Genomic DNA, 21,487 nt, shown 5'->3' with positions numbered 1-21,487 from the left:
TGTGTGTGTGTGTGTGTGTGTGTGTGTGTGTGTGTGTGTGTGTGTGTTTGTGTGTGTGTGTGTGTGTGTGTGTGTGTGTGTGTGTGTGTGTGTGTGTGTGAGGCTTACTCTTAGGGCAACAGGGATTGACAAAGCGGCCTTTCAGTCAAAGGTAAAAAAGCACGATTGAAGGACTGACGGATGAAAAGATGGAAGTAGAGATGGACAGATGGGTGTGACCTCAGTCGACCTTTTAACTTCCCCCATTCCATCAATCTCTGCACTTCACATTTTGTGAAACAAATGCATGAATAGACAGACAGACAGACACACACACACACACCCAGATCACACAAATTTCTGATTCCGTTGCGTCTCTTTGATAAGAGGCATCTCTGATACAGTAGTCACTCTAGAAAGCTAGCATTTTGCCGACACCTAGCAATGAAAAATGCAGTTTAAATCATACAGTCCTGTTCCCCTTAAAGCAATTCGCTAAGGGGAACAATTAACCTTACCTCCAAAAGTAGATAAACACAGAGAAAAACAGGACAACAGCAGATGTTGAACAACATCACTAAAGGTGGTCTAAAAAAGGTATGTGTGGGTAAGCCCTGGTGTCACCCCCATGTAGTAGAATCATTTCACAAGTATGAGGTCATGCCTATTCATATCGAAACTTTCTCAAACACCTGTCTTCATCCCTCGCTTACAAGAAAGCTTAAGCAATCATTCACTGAAAACATGAATAGGCTTTCAACAGTCAAACTGATTGCCAAGTACAGTGTCGACCCTGGCCAAATACATGTTTCTGCAAGTAAGTTCCAGGCGGGCAGAGTGGAGCATGGTCCTTTGTGTGGTGTTGTTGGGGGGGCTGCTGACATGACATGACAGATTGTCCTGCGAGAGCTAGCCAAGCCGCACAACAATATGAACCGGCCCAGCACACCAGCATGTGCATTTCCCATAGCGAGCTCATCCAGGAAGGGCCGTAAAAGCACAGAACATCCCAGGATGAACACATCCCAAATAAATTGACCACATGTGGGATTTTCTGGACATGGATAAAACATAAATTCAGAGCTTACGCGATACAATTTCGTAGACTCGGTTGGGCAAAGTTTAAAAAGAGCACACATGCATACTGTGGGCACTGATACATACTGTTCACCATGTAGAACTGGTGTCACTTTGATGGACTTTGATATTAAGTCAAAGGGCAACATATGTCATCTATTCCAAGGTACTCCAACAACACGCTGGGGGCCGTCTTGGAGCTCTCTGGTACTTTACGTTTAGTCTGCAGTGGCTGATGTGACATGGTGGCTTGAGTACCACTAGCTAGCGGGTGCGCAATCATCTGTGTGACAAATTATCACTGTGTCTGAGGACTTTGGGCTAGAACACATTTCCTCTATGGGTGCTAGCTGTCCTCGCAGACATCCTTGATAGACCAGCCTCTATTAGAGAAAAAAACTGTTCCTCCAAGTTGAAGGGAATACAAAGAAAAGTACATAATCCAGATAAAGGTATAATATATATCACACATTGTCAATTGTACAGTTCTCTGTGATGAAATTTAATTTTGTCACTGGCAAACTGATGTTGCCATCAAGAGGGAGCCACGATAAATTGTGAACGCTTGTTGGAGGTTTTGTCAGATGAAAGCCAGACACAAGGAGACAGTCAGTTACAAGTGATGGTATGTTATATCCTTTTAAATAGAACTTTGGTTGGTTGTTTTCATGCTTTAGTGTTTTTTCATCTATTGTACGTGAAGCTACAATTTGCTTCACTGTTTTGCTCTATTTTGTGTCGGATGTTTTTTTTGTGTCATCACTATCATCTTTGGGTCCGTCAGCATCCATTACCTTATCCCAGTCATCCTCAAGGGGGTAGTATTGTTTAATATTAATTGTCATTACATCATTGGAGTATCATTACGCAATTACGCCACTGCTCTACTTGCCTGTCTATCAAACTATCAGTCTTAAATAAATATAAAACTCAAAATTATTGTTGGACAGTAGTTATTTTGATTTCAAGTGTGTAAATGTAAAATTGTAAGGGAATCCTTGGAGGGGCTGTGCTGGTGCAGACGCCAAATCCTGATGGTGGGATTTGAAAATAATTGGGGGTGATGCACAATGGGTCTCCACATAACAATGGGGGCGGGGGCCCCCAGGTTTTACATAGTATTTTTAGGTTTATGAGCAGTGACTATAAAACATTTAAATAGTAAATCTGTAATAAAACATACTCTTCCCTCACAGTTAATTTTTTGCATTAATAAATTTTGATAAATGTGAATAAATATGTATATATTTAGATTATTACTTAAGAAATTCTAGTTCTCACTGAATCTTAATATCACAATATAGAAATAATGGCTGACTGATGAGTTGATTTAATATATTTTGCTCTACCACAGAGTGGTAGAGCTGCACCTGGAAGGCCGCGGCCTGTGGAGTTGTCCATGGTCCTGCTTTTTTCGATGCCATCTGTGGTTCAATGCCAGTTTTGACCACTTTATTCACTCTATTACCTAAAACAGTTTTTTCGATATCTTTTGAGTTTAAAAGGAATTACAGAACCATTTTTGTGCCTGTTTATAATGCCTTTTATATCCACTGCTGTCAAGGAATGGCTATAGGATGCTGTGACAGAAATAATAATTATAATTATAAAGTAATTTTTATATTAATATTTATAATATGAAATAATAATATTAATTATACAATTATTTACAGATCACTGGAAAGTCTGGGCATGACACCCCTTTTAAATGCGCTTCAATTGCAGCAGTTCTCTGAAGACAATCCTACAACACTGCCTTTATTTGCCTCTTTTTTTTTGTCTCGTGCAGTTACCAGCAGCTCTCTCCAGACACTAATAATTTTACTCTAAGTGTGGCTATAAGCACCGGGGTTTGTGAATTGGACGTTATTTGCAACGAGGCTTATTTGCATAGAAAGGGGCCAATTTTGCACCAAATGTTTGCACAATACATAATTTAAATACAGTTAGGGGGGCATTTGACCATTTGTAGGTGCTCCCTGAATTACACGCTTGCTTTTTCTGTTATTTGCGCCCGTTTAGTGAGCCACGCAATCGCTTTGTAGATTTGCCTCTGAGTGTTGCTAAACACTTCACTTAACAGTGTTTCTGCTGTGAGTTCTAGGAAAAAGACTGAGAATGCAAGGAGCGCTGTTCCTTGTTGTTATGATGAGAATTACACTCTTTGGCCTCACATACTAAGCTATAAGCTATCCTCTGTGAACATTCACCCCTTAAAAAGTGCTTTGCCCCCACCCCAAGAGACTATTGTAGCAAATTATTTTCAGCATCTTGGCATCACAGCAGGACTAAATCTCTTATATTGGAATCCAGGAATGCAAATGAGAGCATTGATTGACGGATGAGTGCTTAAAAACACTCTTAATTGAAACCATAAAGCACTGAGGTTTCTTCACATATTATGGCAAGAATGTGTTTTCATTTTCTAGCCAGGCTAGAGAAAGACAATGGGATTACTCTTTATCTGAAAAGTGATTTTTGTGACTTTTGAATATGTGACCCACCACAGCAAAAGCCGGCATCTCGCGCATTTCTAAAATCTCCAGGAGCAGCCAAATAAATTGAAAAAGCCTTTGTTGAAGGATTCGTGTTCCTTTGTGGGTTTTTTTAATCTCTCAACGTATTTTCAAAACCTAGATGGATTTATAAATAGTAGAAAAATGTTAAACCGTGGAGTTAAATATTCCTGTTAGATTACATGGGGAAACGCAGTTTACTTACCGAGACGGTAAACAACGCTGAATGACACAGATCGATCGTTTCCTTTAAAGCGAGAGTCCAGGTGAAGATAATTCCTCCATACTCCATGTGATGTGAAGTCACAATGTGAAACTGTTTTGATAAGAGTTCAGCCTTTAAATATTATGTGTTTTATACACACACGGAGACAACGTTGTGGAGGGGGCATGTCACTGACGTCACGGTCACTTCCGTAAACAAGACGAGGCTCCGGTTTCATTTGTCTGTGAAAACTCTGGTTGATTAGGAGAAGCGGATGGAGGAAGATCTAAATCATTGCGCGGACCTTAGTCTGACCAGTGCGATAGATCCATGTCAGTTTAAGCAGCGCGCACTGGACTTCATTTTCCGTGATGATAGTCAATTCTCCGACAGCGACGCTGAATCTAATATTTCTCCGGACTTGGAGAACATATCAAACATTGGATTTCAACCCTAATGTGATTATGAAACAGAATATTAAATAAAAGCTTTTTTCAAAACAAAAATACGTTCAACGTTCCCTCAAAACACAAGAACAAAGCAGTGATTGGCCCATTCCGCAGTATGTTAAGAAGCCATGTGTCTTTGGCCATCCCATTTGCATTCTGGGAGCTGGCTGAATGAAGCCAAGTCTGGGCGAAACTTTCAAGGTGATTATCTCAGAAACACAGTTTGCCACACCCTTGTCATTAGCTTTAAAAAGTTTTGCCTGATTTGCACATGTGACACCTTGTTTTGAAGCTCTGATTCTCCTCTTTTAAATGATGCGGGAAAAACAAGTCAAACGTGGTGCGTCACATATGTTACATTGGTAAAAATGTCTGACTTGTTCTTTTATTCATTTTCTTGTACTTTTTCTATTCCATTCAGTGTCTTTCCTTTCTCATTGTGTTTGTCTATTGCCCCTTTCCCACTGCACCAAAAACGCGGCAACACCCGCTAACATCCAGCATTTCAGTCGCCAGTGGGAAAGGAAAAACCCGGGTTTTAATCGGCTCCACCTCCAATGGACGCTGATGTAAACATGACACCTGAGTCGACTCGTTAGTTTTGGCTCCGTTGAAGTTCCGGACACTGGGCCATCATAAATAGACAGGAACATCCGTGTATCATTCTATCATATCATATCCCATTTAGAATCCAAAATCAGAAGTTAATGACTTTTCTTCCGCGTGGGGGACCGTGAAATGTTGTGGGTGTGGGGACCACGCTCCCCGCCGGTAGCCGCTCCTCTTCACCGAAGGACCGGTGCGTGGAATGTTTTTTGTTTTTTTTTCAATTATTTCACACATGTTGTCTTCAAGTAATAAAACAAAGAATAATCAACACATTTCAATTTGAAGTAGCGGGTAGACCGCTTATTTTGGTATGAAAACGGTATACGGTATGTGTAGCATATGCAGTGTATTTCCGCCTTACCCTAAGTTCACCCTCTCTGTGTCCTTGGGCAGGTTCTTTGGTATGGCGGCCAGGTGTCTGAAGGTACAGTGGACCTCTTTAGCGCCAGGACAGCTACAGCTCCGCGGGCAGGAAGGGACGCCATGGACGAGGAGGGAGAGAGGGGAGATCTGTGGAGGTAGCAAGGATGAGGAGGAGGGGGGCACGGAAGATTAGAGGAGGGTAAAAGAGGAAAGGATAAGGAGGAGAGGAGATTAGGTGAGCAGAGAGGGTGAGGAGCGGAGGACAGTGGAGAGGAGGAGAAAAAAACGGGAGAAGAAGAGGGAGGAGTGAAGAGGAGGAGGAGAAATTATGGGAGGGGAGGGGGAGAACAGAGAAGAATTGAGGATGGGAAAAGAAGAACGGAGAAGTCAGGGGAGGAGAAGAGAGGGGAGGAGAGAAGAATGGCAGAGAACAGGAGTAGAGAATTTGTATAAGAAATTAGTACTGCTACTACTAATACTACTAATACAACTACTACTACCATCACTACTACCACTACCACTACTACTACTACTACTACTACTACTAATAATAATAATAATAATACATTTAACAATACATGGTTCCAGTTTATTTGTGTTACGTGTTATTGTTCAATCAGCATCTGTAACAATAACAAAAACAGCTTTTGTAATTCATTCATTTCATTTTATAAATTTATAAATACATGTGAGTTGTAATTACTACTATATTGTAATTTTTCTGTTAATCTACAATTGGAAAATACAGTTTAATAGATTACTTGTCTATATTGTAATGCAGACAAGATTTATGGAACTTTAACATTAATTTGTCATTAGAATTATTATGGAAGAATTTATCTATACTACAAACACTTTCTCCCTTTTCATTAAAGTTTGTTAAGTTAAGGTGTCAGAAAATGTTTAAGCATGCTGTTTATTAAAAGACAGCTGTTTATGTTTTACTTTAACCTAAATATATTCATTGTTATAACTTACCTTTTTGTATGTAAGTTCATCTGGAGTCTCAGTGATGATAGGTGACGTTATATCTTGTATATGTCAACTATGACGTATTCACGTCAATTTATGATAGCAGTCGAATTTACGTTATTTAATTGTTGACTTTTTTCCTTGGACTACATTTTCAATAACTGACATTTCCATTAAATATCATAAACGTTGTGGTACTTTTGTGAGTAATTACCGTTGCACGGTTTCTATTTTTCTGACACGTTACTGGACCTTGAACGCATCACTCAGTCACACATTTCAGTGGATTCGATTCGACGTGGTCACAAATCTTTGTGGACTACTTTTTTTCATGTTTTTCATTAATCTGACAAAGTAACGGGGACTATGCAGATAATATATCAATTGAATAGATCTACTGACATCTATCAGGTAAGAAGGTACATAAATACACTCGTGAATCGACTGTTGGTAACGTCGAACCACTACACAGTGATGGAGTCTACACCGCACACCGGTGGCAATGGACATTCTGAATCAGAATCTGTACATTTATAGTCAATAGTATGATGTCGTCATGAAGCGTCTTACTGTACATCTCATCTAGTTCATTTTGTTTACGAATAGTGATGTGTCAGTTAAGCATGACCAGCTGAGTATTTGATATCAAAGCTGTGGATCGATTTGGATGAAATTTAAACAACGAGATCCTTGTGACATACCGGTTTAGACAACACTTCAACTGTGTTCGTAGATTCTGTCATTATTGTGTTCCAGATACTTTTAACCCCGTTGGACATATTTCAGCGTGAAATGCATTGTACCATGTCTGTAATATCGATCAAATCTGGTCGGTTTTACGCTAATTTGTGCTCTGTATTTAGATCGATTTTAATGAACCATGAGGTGTTTGTGACATACTAGTTTAAAAAAGACGTAAACCGTGTTCGTATGTTCTGCCGATGTTGGGTTTCAGATAGTTTTAGATTTTAAAACTCCAAGAATTTTCCCAAAACAAGAACAATTGTTCTACGGGCTGGACCTCTAACAATAATAATAATTTCCATTTGGAGGAAAATGCGAGTACCGTTTGCTGAAGCAGGATAAGCAGGAGCAGAGGAGACCACACTGCAGCCGGCCTGCAGAAGAGGCTTTTAAACCACCACAGCGCCATGACTGGATGGCTGACCTGCCAGCAGCTCACGCCATCAATTCACCTACACATACAGTAGAGACAACCAGAACAAAGAGTTCAAATGGTTAACAGTCACAATTTCAATCAAATAAATAGCATATATATCTTTTAGAAAATACAAGTTAACGTTTCTTATGTCAATGTCAAAGTCCACACAGGTTGTCAATCTAAAATATATCTTCACCATTTTAAATTTTACATATGAAAATTCCCAATCAATCAACTCTTGCCCTTTCACATCTATCTGACTGTCAAGTTCTGACTTGAGATACAATAGTGGAACCCAGATGCAGACAAGACAGACAAGGTTGGGGTAAACTGAGAACAGTCTTTAATTGAAGAGCCAGGTAATGTCAAATATGGTTAGTAAGACAAACCAAGGGGAGGGAATAAATACACATTGGGGTGATTACAAATAGATGGCAGCTGGACGAGAAAGGAACCACGGTGACAGGAGGGAGTCATCCATAGTAACAGAGATGAACCGCAAGACAAGAAGGAGAAGGATAAGAAACACAATGAATAAAGAGAGAACACACAAGGGACTTAGACCGCTGCCAGGATGGCGCCGGCGGAAATCCACAATGAGAGCTGTGTCCAGGATGTCTCTGGCATGAACCCAAATCCTCTTCTCAGACCTGTAACCCACCCAGTCCACCAGGTACTGGGCACCGCAAACCCGGCGGTGTGCACTCAGCAGCCGTCGCATAGTGTAGGTAGGGTGGCCATCTAAGAGACGAGGAGGCTGTGAAGCAGCAGGGACAGGTACCAGGGGGCTTGACTTGACGGGCTTGACCCGGGAGACATGGAATGTGTGGTTGATGTGGAGAGACTGGGGGAGCTGGAGGCTCACAAACACAGGGTTGATATACATTGGTGATGGGGAGCGAGTTTTCAGGGATTCCACACGGAAGGAAGAATCCCTGGTGCAGGCCACCGTCTGGCCATGGCTTTGGTCGGGGGTGTGTGGTGTTCACTGGCCCGTGTGGTCAGAGCTTTCCTCCAGGTTTGGCGACAACACCGGACGAACTCCTGAGTGGAGGGGACTGCCACTTCCACCTCGTGCTCTCAAAACAGTTGGTTGGTACCCAACGGCGTATTCAAACAGGCAGAGTACAGTGGCTGATGAGGGCAGACTGTTGTGGGCATACTCCACCCACACCAGACACCTGCTCCAAGTGGATTTGTTGGAGGCAACGAGGCAGTGCAGCACAGTCTCTCTCTAGGTCCTGGTTGGCCCGCTCGGGTTGACCGTTGGTCTGTGGGTAGAAACTAAAGGACAAGCTTACTGATGCCCCCAGGAAGTGAGAGGGCTAGTTTCACTTACCATAAGGAGACTAGGTGCTGGAGCTGCCTCCTTAGCAGATGGTAGCTTGGGCAGCGGAATTAAGTGGGCTGACTTAGAGAACCCATCTACCACCGTAAGGACCACCGTGTTCCCGTCAGAGGGCGGTAGATCGGTAACAAAGTCCAGGGCAATGTGGAACAAGGGGTGATGGGGCACAGGAAATGAATGCAAGAGACCTGCCGTGGGTTGATGAGATGTCTTGCACTGGGCACAGATGGAGCAGGCTGCGATGAAAGAACCAATGTCAGTCTCCATAGTGGGCCACCAGAAACATTGTCATTACATGATGAGGATTCATCTCACCCCTGGGTGCCAGAAGAGCTTGGAAGTGTTGGCCCATTGGAGAACCAAGGAACAGATGGTGTCTGCTTTCGCAAACAGCTGAGAGCTTCTCCAGCATCCTTTGGAAAACCTGGTGGACATGACGGGTGTGCTCTTGAATAGAGCTTGGAAAAATCTAAATGTCATCAAGATAACCAAAAACAAAACGGTTAAGCATGTCACAAAGAATGTAATTCACCAGCCCCTGGAATACAGAAGGAGCATTTGGTGAACCGAACTGCATCACCATATACTCATATTGTCCATTTGGGGTGTTAAACAAAGTCTTCCACTCATCCCCCTCCTGGATGCGCACCAGATGATAGGCGTTCTGCAAGTCCAGCTTAGTAAACATCCTGGCTCCTTGAAGAAGCTCTAACATGGAGGTTAGGACAAGAAGTGGGTAGCTTCTTAACAGTAATGTCAATCTTAGCCTGGTGATCTGCATAGGCTCCGGGTTGGAGGACTAACTGGTCACTTGCACCTCCGGGAGCGGAGAGAGAGCAAAGGGAACGCCTGGAGTGGACTGGACTGCCCGTTTGGAGGTGGAGATGCCACTGGCGTCAGAGCTGAACAAGGACGTGGGGCAGAGAACTGGGAGGCTCTCTCTCATTCCTGTTCTTGGAGGCGGTTATCCACCTGTATTGAGAGCGAAATCAGGGCTTCCAGTTTGTCAGGTGGATCACGGCCCCAAGCTCCTTGAGAGACTTGGAAAGGCGACGTCAGGCTTTCCTTGTTCCACCTGCTCTCCACAACAGCTGAGCGGACCTCGCAGCTGGGGCACTGCTTCTCTGCCCCCACAGGGTGATAAAACACTCTTTGGAACTCCAAAATGAACCGGGAGTAGTCAGAGCTGATGGACGACTGCCACTCCCACACAGGGATGACAGGTGCATGCTTTACCCACCAGCAGATTGATGACTTAAGCAATACAGAAGCGGTCCATTGGGAAGGAAAAGGGCTAGAACTCGAAAATCAGGGAGCACTGAGCCAGGAACACTCTCCAGGAGTCCGGATGCTGCTGCAGCTCGTAGCTGTGCCTGCCAATGGTGGCCCCCTGGGCACCAATGGTGCTATGAAAATGGTCTGTGTCTGCTGCGTGACTAGTTCGTACTGTCAAGCGCCAACTTGAGGTACGGTAGTGGAACACAGATGCAGACAAAACAGACAAGGTTGGGGTAAACTGAGAACAGTCTTTAATTGAAGAGCCAGGTATCATCAAACATGGGGGTAAGAGACAAACTAGAAACAAGAAACACTGAGGGAAGGGAATGAAAACACATTGGGGTGATTACAAATTCACGACAGCTGGATGAGACAGGAACTAGGGAGAGAGGGAGACATCCACAGGGACAGAGACAAACTGCAAGACACGAGGGAGATGGATGAGAAACATAAGGAATAAAGACAGAACACACAAGAGACAACATCACAAGCTGGAGCTGGAAAGCCTGCACATGCTCAGTTAGAGACGGGAGAGAGGTACTGACACTTGAGGGAGGGAGGAAGGGAGTGCAGGTGAGGACAAAACTCCCTGAAGGAAGCAAACATTGACTTTATATTTACAGGGAGAGAAAAGCGCCACCACCCAATTATTTGCCCTGAAGGCCTTGGCAGTAAAACACACCAAATAGCCATGTTTGAACACTTCCTAATCCCTCCACTTTTCTCCACAAATCCACAGAGCTCAAATCCCAATCGTTACAAGCTAATCAATTATGAACTCATTAATATCAGGAGACACATGGCTCTTTATCTGCATTGGCGGTTTTGGTGCATAAACTTGGACGATTTAATCAGAGTTGAGGCAGCAAATTAGCGGTGTATTTTAAATGTTCGCAGTTCGCTTAAAGTCTGTAGGTTATTTTGTTTAAAAATCCCATATTTGATACTTTTATTTAGCTGGCACTTTTAAAGAAACAGCCATTGAATGTAATTGTGTTATGTATGTGCTCCCATTGTTGGTGGCGGGGTTTGCAAGGAAGGCAAGTGCTAAAATGAAGGCAGCCGCGGCGAAATTTGAAAAGGCAGCGTGTAGTTGTGCTGAGTAAACAGTCAATATGGATGAACATTCACCAAAAATAACAGCACTTATACACATAGTATAAGAGACTGTAGTGCCTTTCAGTTTTGATTCCATCAGCAAGTGGCAATCTGTGAAATGTTGTGTTTGCATTGGGTGGATTACACTCCTGGAAATGTCATATTACATTTGAACATGTTTTTTAAATTTTTTCCAACATCCAGGCTTAACCTTGTCTTCACTCTAAGGCAGTCAAATTATTTTTCTCAAAAGCATGACCTTCTCATGGATTGATTGATTTGTAGTTGTTGTTTCTTGGTCACTTGAAGTTGTGGTGGTATTTTTTCATCCAAGGGTGCTGTTGAAAATGAAAGCCCAACGAGGAAAATTATCGTAACAATCTTTGCCATCCTGGCTAGGTCCCAGGTTGGTTTGGCAACTACTACTGCATGTTGGCCATCTGGGTAAATATTCACCTCAAATAACAATCACACCCAACTACACATAGGAAAACTCACACAAACACGGGTCCCTGCACGCAGTATGTGTATGTTACGAGTGCCGAACACACAGGAGCAGACAATGCACTCCGAGCGGGAATGAGAAAAAAATGTGATAGGGAAAGAGGGGGGAAAGAAACATGCACACATCCAACCCCCTTGGAAGCCATTAGAGGCCAGTTTGGGGTTTGGTTTCCATGTCTGTCTCTGTGTTCTGTCCTCAATGGGAGGCTAATTAACCTAGCAGCTGTGTGTGTGTGTGTGTGTGTGTGTGTGTGTGTGTGTGTGTGTGTGTGTGTGTGTGTGTGTGTGTGTGTGTGTGTGCGTGCGTGCGTGCGTGCGTGCGTGCGTGCGTGCGTGCGTGCGTGTTCTGTACCAAGATACAAACGTCTGTCAGTGTCTCGACTGCATCTACCGAAGAGCAGGAAAACTACCTTACAATTTGACCTGGATCTTGATGTGGTGTTATGATGGCAGCGACAGATGCATTAATAACATGTCAACACAGACACAAAAGCACGGTGAAGTGCCTATACTTTGTTGTGATTTAAGGTTTCCCAATAACTGAGTTTGCTATCTGGTGTTTTCTTTCCATCAATATGTTGTGGAAACGATGAGAAATTTGAGATTTTATGTATTTCTCATGAATGATTTACAATACTGTAACTTCATACTGAAATTAAAGCACATCTGCGGTGCCATTTTGGGTTGGTCGGTTAGGCTTGGTTGCTTTTGAAACATATTAACGAGTACCTTGATGTAACACATGAATCCCTAAACTACAATTTAGTTGTGTTTTTTTGGCAATGGCCAAAATTCTACATATTTGGTCTGAATGTAGAGACTTTGACCTCTGTTGTACTTTGTGTTAAAAGGACATGGAACAATTTGGCAGATCTTCGGCTGATCTTTTCCTTGGAGGAGCCGACCATCAACTGTCCAACTGAGTACAGGAACAGGGTCACTCGCCCCCCAGAAACCCAGAGCAACAACAGGTATAAATACTATCAGCTCCTGCGCTGCCTAACATATGGGTTTAACATCTTTCTGTGTCAGTACGCAGATGGAGCAGAGTTTCAGAGAAGAAAGAGGGGCTGGAGGGGAGGAGGCCGGAAGGAAGAAGAGGAAAAGAGCGGAAAGAGTAGACGCTGGGGAAGGTGACAAAGAAGAGAGAGAAAGAGCAGGTGATGCCATGAGATGAGAAATGGAGAAGATTAGGAAAGAAAAGGACACAAAAATATGTATCATTACTTGTCAAACTCTGCCACTAATCATAGCTGATACCAGTAGTAGGTATTGAGTCAAAGGTCCTATTCTTCAAAACCATGCAGAGTATTATTTTCTGATTAAACAAATATAATCCTCAACTCTATGTAAAATGCTTTATCCCAATTTTAGAAAATAGGGCGTCTGACAGACAGCTCCTAGATTTACTTTAAAATGCTCTATATTTATTTTGCGTCGTTTGGGTTTGGCGCCCGGGCTCTACAGAAAACATAAGCATGCTTAATGAGCGAGAAATATACTGTAGGAGTGATGAGCTTGAATCCCTCCACTGGAGATTAGAAGAGTAGAGCCCAACAGCCTAATTGGCAGGTGTGAAATACAATTTGGAGAACATTATACTACTCTAGCGGTTGTTTATTTTCAAAGTAGGTAGTTGAATCAATTACCTCACACTATGAATACTTCACACTCTGAAGATTACTCTGAAGTACAAAAGTACAAATCTGAAAAATAGTTGCTTGTATCCCAACAAATCAGCTGTCCCCCTCAGTACTGTACGCCCACCCCCACTTATCAACACCATATGTTGGCTTGCACACACCATGCGTTCTCCACACTGACGATGTGCATTGGTCAACCCCCCCCCCCCCCCCCGTGTTGTCTTCCCTTACTTTCTGACCTCTGTTGAGGATGAACGCAGAGAGGAAATAAATAGGATAGAAATAGAGAGAGAAGGGAGAGAGAGATAGTGCGTCTTTAGAGCATCAAGAGTGAGGTAGAAAAAATGACTGAGGCTCACTGGCGGCCAAGTCACAGCTGCACTGTTCAAGATAACACATGTCAGGGGAGTCTACTACAATGATGATTCCCACATGTTCTGTGTGCGTGCGTGCCTTTAATATCAACCGTCGTCCATATATCCTCAGAAATCTTCCAGACTTGATGTGTTGTCGAGCGTATGATGAAAACCTCTCTTCTCTCAGCAGTCACACATTCGGCGACATTCGTAAAAAGCTTTGAAGTTCAATTTTTCCTTTACTTTATTTTGTTTGTTTTCATTTCATTACATTTCTTATTTCAATTTCTTCTCTGCTATTTGGATGTAATGATCCATTTGATGTCATGACGTGCATTGAATATTTTCATATAAAATAAAATAAAATTAAAAAACTAGAAATAAAAATAAAATGTATCAAATCACAATTAAATAATCTTTTAATTATATACATTTTTAAGAATTACACTGTAATGAAAATTGGATTGGTATTTGGGGATACTGACATCTTCAGGGTAGCAAATCTTCCACTTTGTTTCTTTTGTCACTAAGCTGCAATTAAGCATATTCCTGCGAATGAAATGAATCACAAGTAATGTGTACAGTAATGTGAAGCATTGCGAAATACTTCAAGGCCAATACTGCTACATGCACATAGCAGTAAATTGGTATTAATAGCGCATGTTCTTTTCAGCTTACACCAGAGCTCAGTTTATTTTCTGCCATAAGATTGCTATTTTACGGAAACATAATGCATTGAAATGAGAAAAAAATGCCTTGCTTTCCTAATTAACAAGGTAAGTTTTCATGAAAAAATAAATACCCGTTTTTTTTTATTCACAAGATTGAATTAACAAGATACCTATCATGTTAATTCGGAAAATCAGGGCAGAACGTTTGGGTTGTGCTACAACCCTGGTTTTACAATGAAGAACGAAAATTCTTATTATGCCTCAAGCTGTCTCAAATATGAATCCCAGCATATAAGAACCCATTCATTCAATTCTATTACCATCCTCTAGACCCACTACAATGCTCAATGGTGGGGATTCCACATACAGCTGAGCTTCTATCACCTGACCATAACCACTCTCATACATAGCGTAACTCTGTACGCAGGCCAACATCTGGCAGCTGTCAAAACAGCCTGCGCTAGTGCTGACGCCGCTGTGTCGAGGCAGTACAATCGGGTGAACGTGTGTGGGGGTAGCCCAGGATGCAGCACCAAACACCTCCTCAAACGAAACCCCTCGTGACAACGCCCATGAGGTAGCCGCACCCCTAGTAAATGCGCTTTCAGACCCTCTGGAGGTTCCTGACCCACCGAGGAGTAGACCAATAAGATAGCTTCCACTATCCAGGGAGAGAATATCTTCAGAGAGGGGTTTCCCAATTGTCTGAGATCCATAACAGCTTACAACATGCATGACAACATATATACAGTAAACGCTGGTCAGACTGGTGTACGGCTTGCTTGCGCTCTACATCAACCAATAGCACTTTGACAGAGCATAGAGTATGCAGCCTCTCATCCTCTTGTGACCCAAAGGGAGGAGGAGAATATGAAGAGAGATCAATCATGGTCAATTTGAATCCCATTTTTATGATCTTGGGCTGAAAGGCCACATTGGGGTCCATTGTAACCGTGGAGAACACCAAGCAGGACTGGCGGACAGACAGTGCAGCCAGATTTCCCACACGTTTCGCCGAGACAAGTGCTAGAAGCAGTGCTGACTTCAACGGCAAAAATTTAACTCCCACCTCCTGGAGAGGTTTGAATGGGGGTCCGTTAATTAATAGCAGGTCAGGGGCCAGCCGACCAATTTTCACTTGTGGAGAAGCGGGATGGAAGATTTCCCTCACTGCCTGCATCAGGACATCCGACCGAAACGGGAGCATCCACAGCATACCCACAATGAGGGACCTCAGGTCTGCGAACCTAGTCTGTCGGCCACCAGAACCAAATTCACCTTGTATTCCCTCACCTTGTCCAGTACCTGCTGTGCGAGGGCAGGGAATGCATAGAGACAAGCCTGAGACCAGCAGTTAGCCAGGGAATCGTGGCTATGGAGTACTATAGAGGACAATGTGCCGTGTCTCGTGAAGTGAAGAGATCTACCTCTGCCCGGCCAGATCAACGCCAGATCATGTCCATGACCGGATAAATGTGCCAATCCGATGATTGTGGCCTTCCCCTCGATAATAAGTTATCTCCAAACGAGGTGGGAATGGGCCCACAACAAAATCCTTGACAAAACCTGATGCATGGCTAGGGAGCGGGCGCCACCCTGACGATTGATATTAACAATCGTCGTGGTGTTGTTGGAATGTATCAGGACATGGTATCCCCTCACCCACAGAGCAAAGTGTAACAGGGCACACTGGACTGTCTCCAACTCCAACACATTGATGTGCCGGTTCTTGTGGGCCCCCTCCAATGCACGCTGACCTTCTGGCTCTCACAAACATCGCTCCAGCCATACAGGGACACATTGTTCTTTATCACCACACGTAGCATCACCAGACCCAGCCAAACCCCTTTTGTGAGGTTGCTGGGGGTCAGCCAAAAAGCTCAGGCCGTCACACTCCTGCGTAATGGTCAGTACCTGGTAGAGGTCCCTGGATGAACACACCCGCTGTTTATAAACCATCATTGCAGGGCTCTCATCTTGAACAGTCCTAGTGAGACGGCGGCTAAGGTAGCCGCCATCAAGCCCAGCAGGACCATACCCCGACGTGCCCTGGCAACTTTGCACATGGACAGCATGTGAGCTGCAGTGACTACAACCAACCTCCTCGTCAGAGTCAATACAGGCATCGACCTTGAGTCCAGATTGAAATCCAAGTACACAGTGCACTGGGCTGGATTCACCAGAAAACCCAAGCTGCGGACATGGTCGAGCAGCCCCTGTGTGTGGGAGTGAGCCAATTGCCTCTTTACCCAGACAGAAACTGCGCATGTGGGTCTCCATACACTCACATAAGCGGAGAGGCATGCTCTGGTTTCTGGTAGCAATGGCACCGTACATTCACCCACAAATTGAGCCTCTGGCCACATTCTCTGGGCAGGGAGGCTCACACCTGTGTTTATGTGTTTGGTGACATGTCCTGGCCTCACCTGAGGTTTTGGGCTCATATTTTGGTTTTGGGCCCTGACGCTCATGTCTCAGAGTGGACAGGGGACCTCAATAAACACACTGGGAAAACACCTGGACGAAGGGAGGGGAAATAAAGACTGTACAGCGAATTCACAAAAGAAATGCGCGGCTTTTGCGGCCGCTAAACTGTCTCAAATAACAGAAAAAGCAAGCGTCTGATTCACAAAGCATCTGCAAATGGTGAAATGCACCGCTAACTGCGCTGCTGCGCAAATAGCGTCTTTGTCTATTTGCACATATTTAAATTAGGTAATATATATTAATTTGGTGCAAAATTGGGCCCTTTCTATGCCAATGAGACTTGTTACAAATAGCGTCCAAATGACAAACGCCGGCGCTAATACTAGCCACATGCAGTTAGAGTGACGCTATTTCTGTCTGTAGAGACCTGGTGATAATTTACGGACAAAAATAAAGGCAGCAGTGCCGATCCGCTCCCTGCACAATCAGAGGATACATACCTGTCAAGTTAAGCATTGAGATTTGAAAATGGGGGGGGGTTACGCATTAAGTTACGCATGGGGAGAGCCCCAACGGGGTATGAGTAACGCGCAACAGGGATTTTGCAGTTAGAAACACGGGAACGCCCCTAGTGCCAGAGACACCGCAAAACACAGCAAAACAAGGGCAAATTCGCTCAACAGCAAAACTTTTTGGCCGTGTTTGCAATGGCATATCTTTAGCACAATGTCTTTTGTGAATTGGATGCTAAGACAGCACAGATGGCGCCATGGTGCCAATAGCAGCCGCAATCGATCCAATCGCCCCTGTGTGTGTAATTTGTGTACATTAGCTGCACGGCTTGTCGCTGGCACGGGACTTGGTCCAGGAAAATATCTTTTTCATGCTCAAACTCGAGGATGAACAGATGGTCCAGCAGCACCAATCCCCTCAGGTCCTCCGCCACTTCCTGACCCTCACCACCGAAGCCTGCAGCTCCTGGGGACAGCGGAAAGGATTCCTGTTCCAGCTCCTCATCCTGTCAGTGTGGGGGGGCTGGGATGTACCCTGGTCTGCAGCTGGTCCACTCTGGGCCCACAACGTTCTTGGGGGCCGTCTGGATCCCGACCATTCCCACGATGAGGCGGTGTTCGGCCAGGACTAGCAATTCAGGGATCGGGTCCGTCGAGGCATGAAATTACTCAGTGACGCCAATGACTCCTTTTGCTGTCGCTCAAACTTGTGGGTCATGGTGTTCACAATGAACCCAAATAGGCCTGACACCTTCACCGGAGCGTCCAGGAGCCTGTTTTTCTCCTTCTCAGATATCTGAGACAGGTTCAGCCATAGGTGGTGTTGCGTCACCACCAAAAACCCCATCACACACCCTGCATCTCGCGCTGCACGCTTGGCCATCGTGAGGCAAAAGTCAGCTTAAGGCATAGTAAGAACTCGAGTTGGAAATGAAGTAAAACCACCAAACAGAGCAGGATTGTGATCATTGCGGCCACACATCCTTGCTTCCAACCTTCCATACATCCTTGCATCCATCCTTCCTTACATCCTTGCATCCTTTCTTCCATGCGTCCATCCACCACCAGTACATGAGCCACTGCTCTGAGCCTGGATTTGGTGCAGCGTCCCCCAGGCTGCTGCGCGCTGCCCGCCCATTGCTACTTTGGAGCTAGGGAGCTATGGAGCTGAAGGACGAGCCCCGAGACGAACTGGGTCCAAGCGATGCCACAGAAATGAAGAAATCAGCCCCGAAATGACAGGGATTGTGTACAAAACTGTAAAAGTCTCCAAACTAATAACAATACCATCTATATCAGTGGTTCTCAAACTTGTTTTTTATATTGTACCACCTCTAAGATCTTTTTTCAGCTGATCTTTCCCTCTACAGGTAATGGGAGAAAAAAACAAAAATTTACATAAATGATGTACTGTATGTGTGTCGTATGTGGGTTTGTTTTAAAACATTATATATAAACCATATTTGTATTACTTTTATTTTTATTTTTATTTTTATTTTTCATTGAAAACTTATCCCGTTAATTAAAAAACAGGGTAATTTGTTTTCCTTCTGTAATATCTATATATCATATAAATATTTTAAATTGCACAGCATTTCATAGGGTTAATATTAACCTTACAAAAAAATTCCCCTGTATTGACAGAAATTTCACAAAATGTTTTAGCAGTTAACATTGTTTTCCAGCATTAGCAACAGTTAGAAATATTGCAAGAGTTGAAAAAAAAATAAAATAAATAAATAAATATATATATATATATATATATATATTAAAGGTTCATCAATAATGGCCCAAACATCATTTGCTTACAGTCATGGCCAAACAGCTCCTTTGTGGAGTGTGGAGAAAAGCTGACAGATTGAAGTGGCACCAAATTGCGTGACATTCAGTATGAAATTTTGATTTTCACACCGAGGAGACGAACGTCGCTCCAAACTGCCACTCTGGGAGCTCTTTGACAACAAAACACCCCAACACAGCTAACCTAATGGTGTACAGTAAAAAATAATGACCTTTTAAACACCTCTTAAAATCAGCAAAAACTCTCTAAGAAAAAGAAATAAAAAGCTACTTTGACATCTGGGAGCATTTAACAAAGTCCTTATTGTGTAGAAACCACCAGAGACTCACCTGGAATATTCCTCCAGAATGGAACAAACATGATAAAATAATAACAACAACAACAACAGCAACAACAACAACCACAACAATAATAATAATAATAATAATAATAATAATAATAATAATAATAATAATAATAATAAAAAATGCCTACAGTATTTACAGCAGAAGCCCCACGGTAAGTCCTGTCAGATTCGAAGGTGAAAGTTTGACAAGGAGTAAAAAAAAGTTTTCCCGTATCCCGTTTGGAATGTTTAGGGCCAGTTGATGTGTTTCGCTGACTAGTGAAGCCAATGAGGTCCCGCTCTGTCTGTGTGTGTGTGTGTGTGTGTGTGTGTGTGAGTGTGTGGGTGTGTGTGAGAGAGAGAGAGAGAGAGGTGTGTGCATTAGCTTGACCGTCTGTCGTTCCTCAAAGCATCTGGATTTCAAATCAACCTCCTTTCTCTCTCTCTCTCTCTCTCTCTCTCTCCTTCCCTCGCTCTCCCTCTTTCGCCCCCCCCCCACATGTATTTGCAGTCCCACCCCTCTCTTATTCCCTCTCTCTCTTTGTGTGTGTGTGTGTGTGTGTGTGTGTGTGTGTGTGTGTGTGTGTGTGTGTGTGTGTGTGTGTGTGAGTGCGGGTGGTTGTGTGTGTGTGTGTGTGTGTGTGTGTAGTCAGGAATGCAACTTACCACTTCTCCATCTCCTCCTCCCTCTATCCCCTCTCACTCTCTCACTCACTTCCTCTCTGCACCTCCACTTTCTGTCTTCCCTTGTCTATCACTCCCCGTCTCAATCTTTCTCTTGCTACGTCTCTGCTCTAGCAGTCTCTCTACCTCTCTCCCTCCTCTCGCTCTCTCTCTCTGCACCTCTGCTGTACCAGTGTCTCTTTCCCTTTCTCAGTCTGCCTCACATCGTCAGGTTCTCCTCAATACGAATGGTAACGTCTGTCTTTCTTCTATGGCTCTTTTTCTACCTCCGCTCGTACTCTCCCCTTCTCTTCTCTCTCGCTCTTTCTGTTTTTTTCCCACCTTCTCCGTCCTCCAGCCTCCACCATCCACCCCAAACATTTACCTCCTTAGGTATGTTACCGCTTGTGAATACAGATTAGCCAATTACAATAATCTGTCTGTAGAAATGGAGCCGCTGCCAGAATCCGACCGCACCCACAAACATGAGACTTTCTCTGCAAGTTACAAGACGCTTTTTGAGACGTATTATTCATGTTATACATTTTATTAATAAGCCAAATTTTTCACGAGAGCTTTTCAAATTTAAAGCATATAACTGCTATGTTACTATTAACTATATGTTGTATTCTGCTGATGCTTTTCTGCCCAAGCATTTGTATGAAGCAGTGAGACATTTTATTCAGTCAGTAATTTATCATTTTTGATGATAGAACTGATAGCATGTGACTTCAAGGCAAGGCAAGGCAAGACAAGTTTATTTGTATAGCCACATTTCAACAACCAGGCAATTCAAAGTGCTTTACATAAAACATCAGAAGCATGAAGACAAAGTGTGAAAGAAACACATTATAAAAGGAAAGAACATGTTCTAAAGTTAAACAATAGAATTCATAGAATGCATAAAATCAACTCATAAAAGTGACAGTGCAGTGCAAGAAATGAATCAAAAGCATATTTGGTTGAGTAAAAGGCGGCGGCAAACAGAAAAGTCTTCAGCCTTGATTTAAAAGATGCAGTTTTCTGGGAGTTTGTTCCAGATAGGTGGTGCATATAAACTGAACGCTACTTCTCCATGTTTAGTTTTGACTCTGGGGACAGAGAGCAGACCTGACCTCCCAGACCTCCCGGCGACCGGAGAGGTCTGGAAGGTTCATAACGTAGCAGAAGATCAGAAATGTCTTTTGGCCCTAAACCATTCTGTGCTTCATAAACCAATGATGGCGGACAGGAAGCCAGTGTAAAGATCTGAGAACTGGAGTGATATGATCCACTTTCTTGGTCTTAGTGAGGACTCAAGCAGCAGCGTTTTGATCAACTGCAGCTGCCTGATCCTTCTTTTAGGGAGACATGTCAAGACGCTGTTATAGTAGTCAAGTCTACTGAAGATGAATGCATGGACAGGTTTTTCCAAATTCTGCTGAGACATAAGCCCTTTAATACTTGATATATTCTTAAGGTGATAGTAGGCTGACTTTGTCATTGTTTTATTGTGGCTGTTGAAATTTAGGCCCAAGTCCACGACTACC

At 43.4% G+C, this 21,487-nt stretch overlaps 1 protein-coding gene across 1 annotated transcript in view; it reads right to left on the bottom strand.

The window, feature by feature from the left end:
• The window catches only part of LOC307235560 (matrix-remodeling-associated protein 5), a 36,711-nt gene extending 16,739 nt beyond the window's left edge, over positions 1-19,972 (bottom strand). The window contains exons 1-3 of the mRNA XM_080007687.1: positions 19,962-19,972; positions 7,237-7,366; positions 5,197-5,345 (exon numbers count right to left, since the gene is read on the bottom strand). Coding sequence (XP_079863813.1) covers positions 5,197-5,345; positions 7,237-7,323 — 236 coding nt within the window. The 5' untranslated portion in view covers positions 7,324-7,366; positions 19,962-19,972. The remainder of the gene's footprint in view (positions 1-5,196; positions 5,346-7,236; positions 7,367-19,961) is intronic.
• Positions 19,973-21,487: the final 1,515 nt, after the last annotated feature.

The sequence above is a fragment of the Zeus faber genome, assembly GCF_960531495.2.
Source record: "Zeus faber genome assembly, chromosome: 10".
Taxonomy (NCBI): domain Eukaryota; kingdom Metazoa; phylum Chordata; class Actinopteri; order Zeiformes; family Zeidae; genus Zeus; species Zeus faber.
Note: the sequence above shows the minus strand (reverse complement) of the source record. Positions and strands in the feature narration are given on the sequence as shown.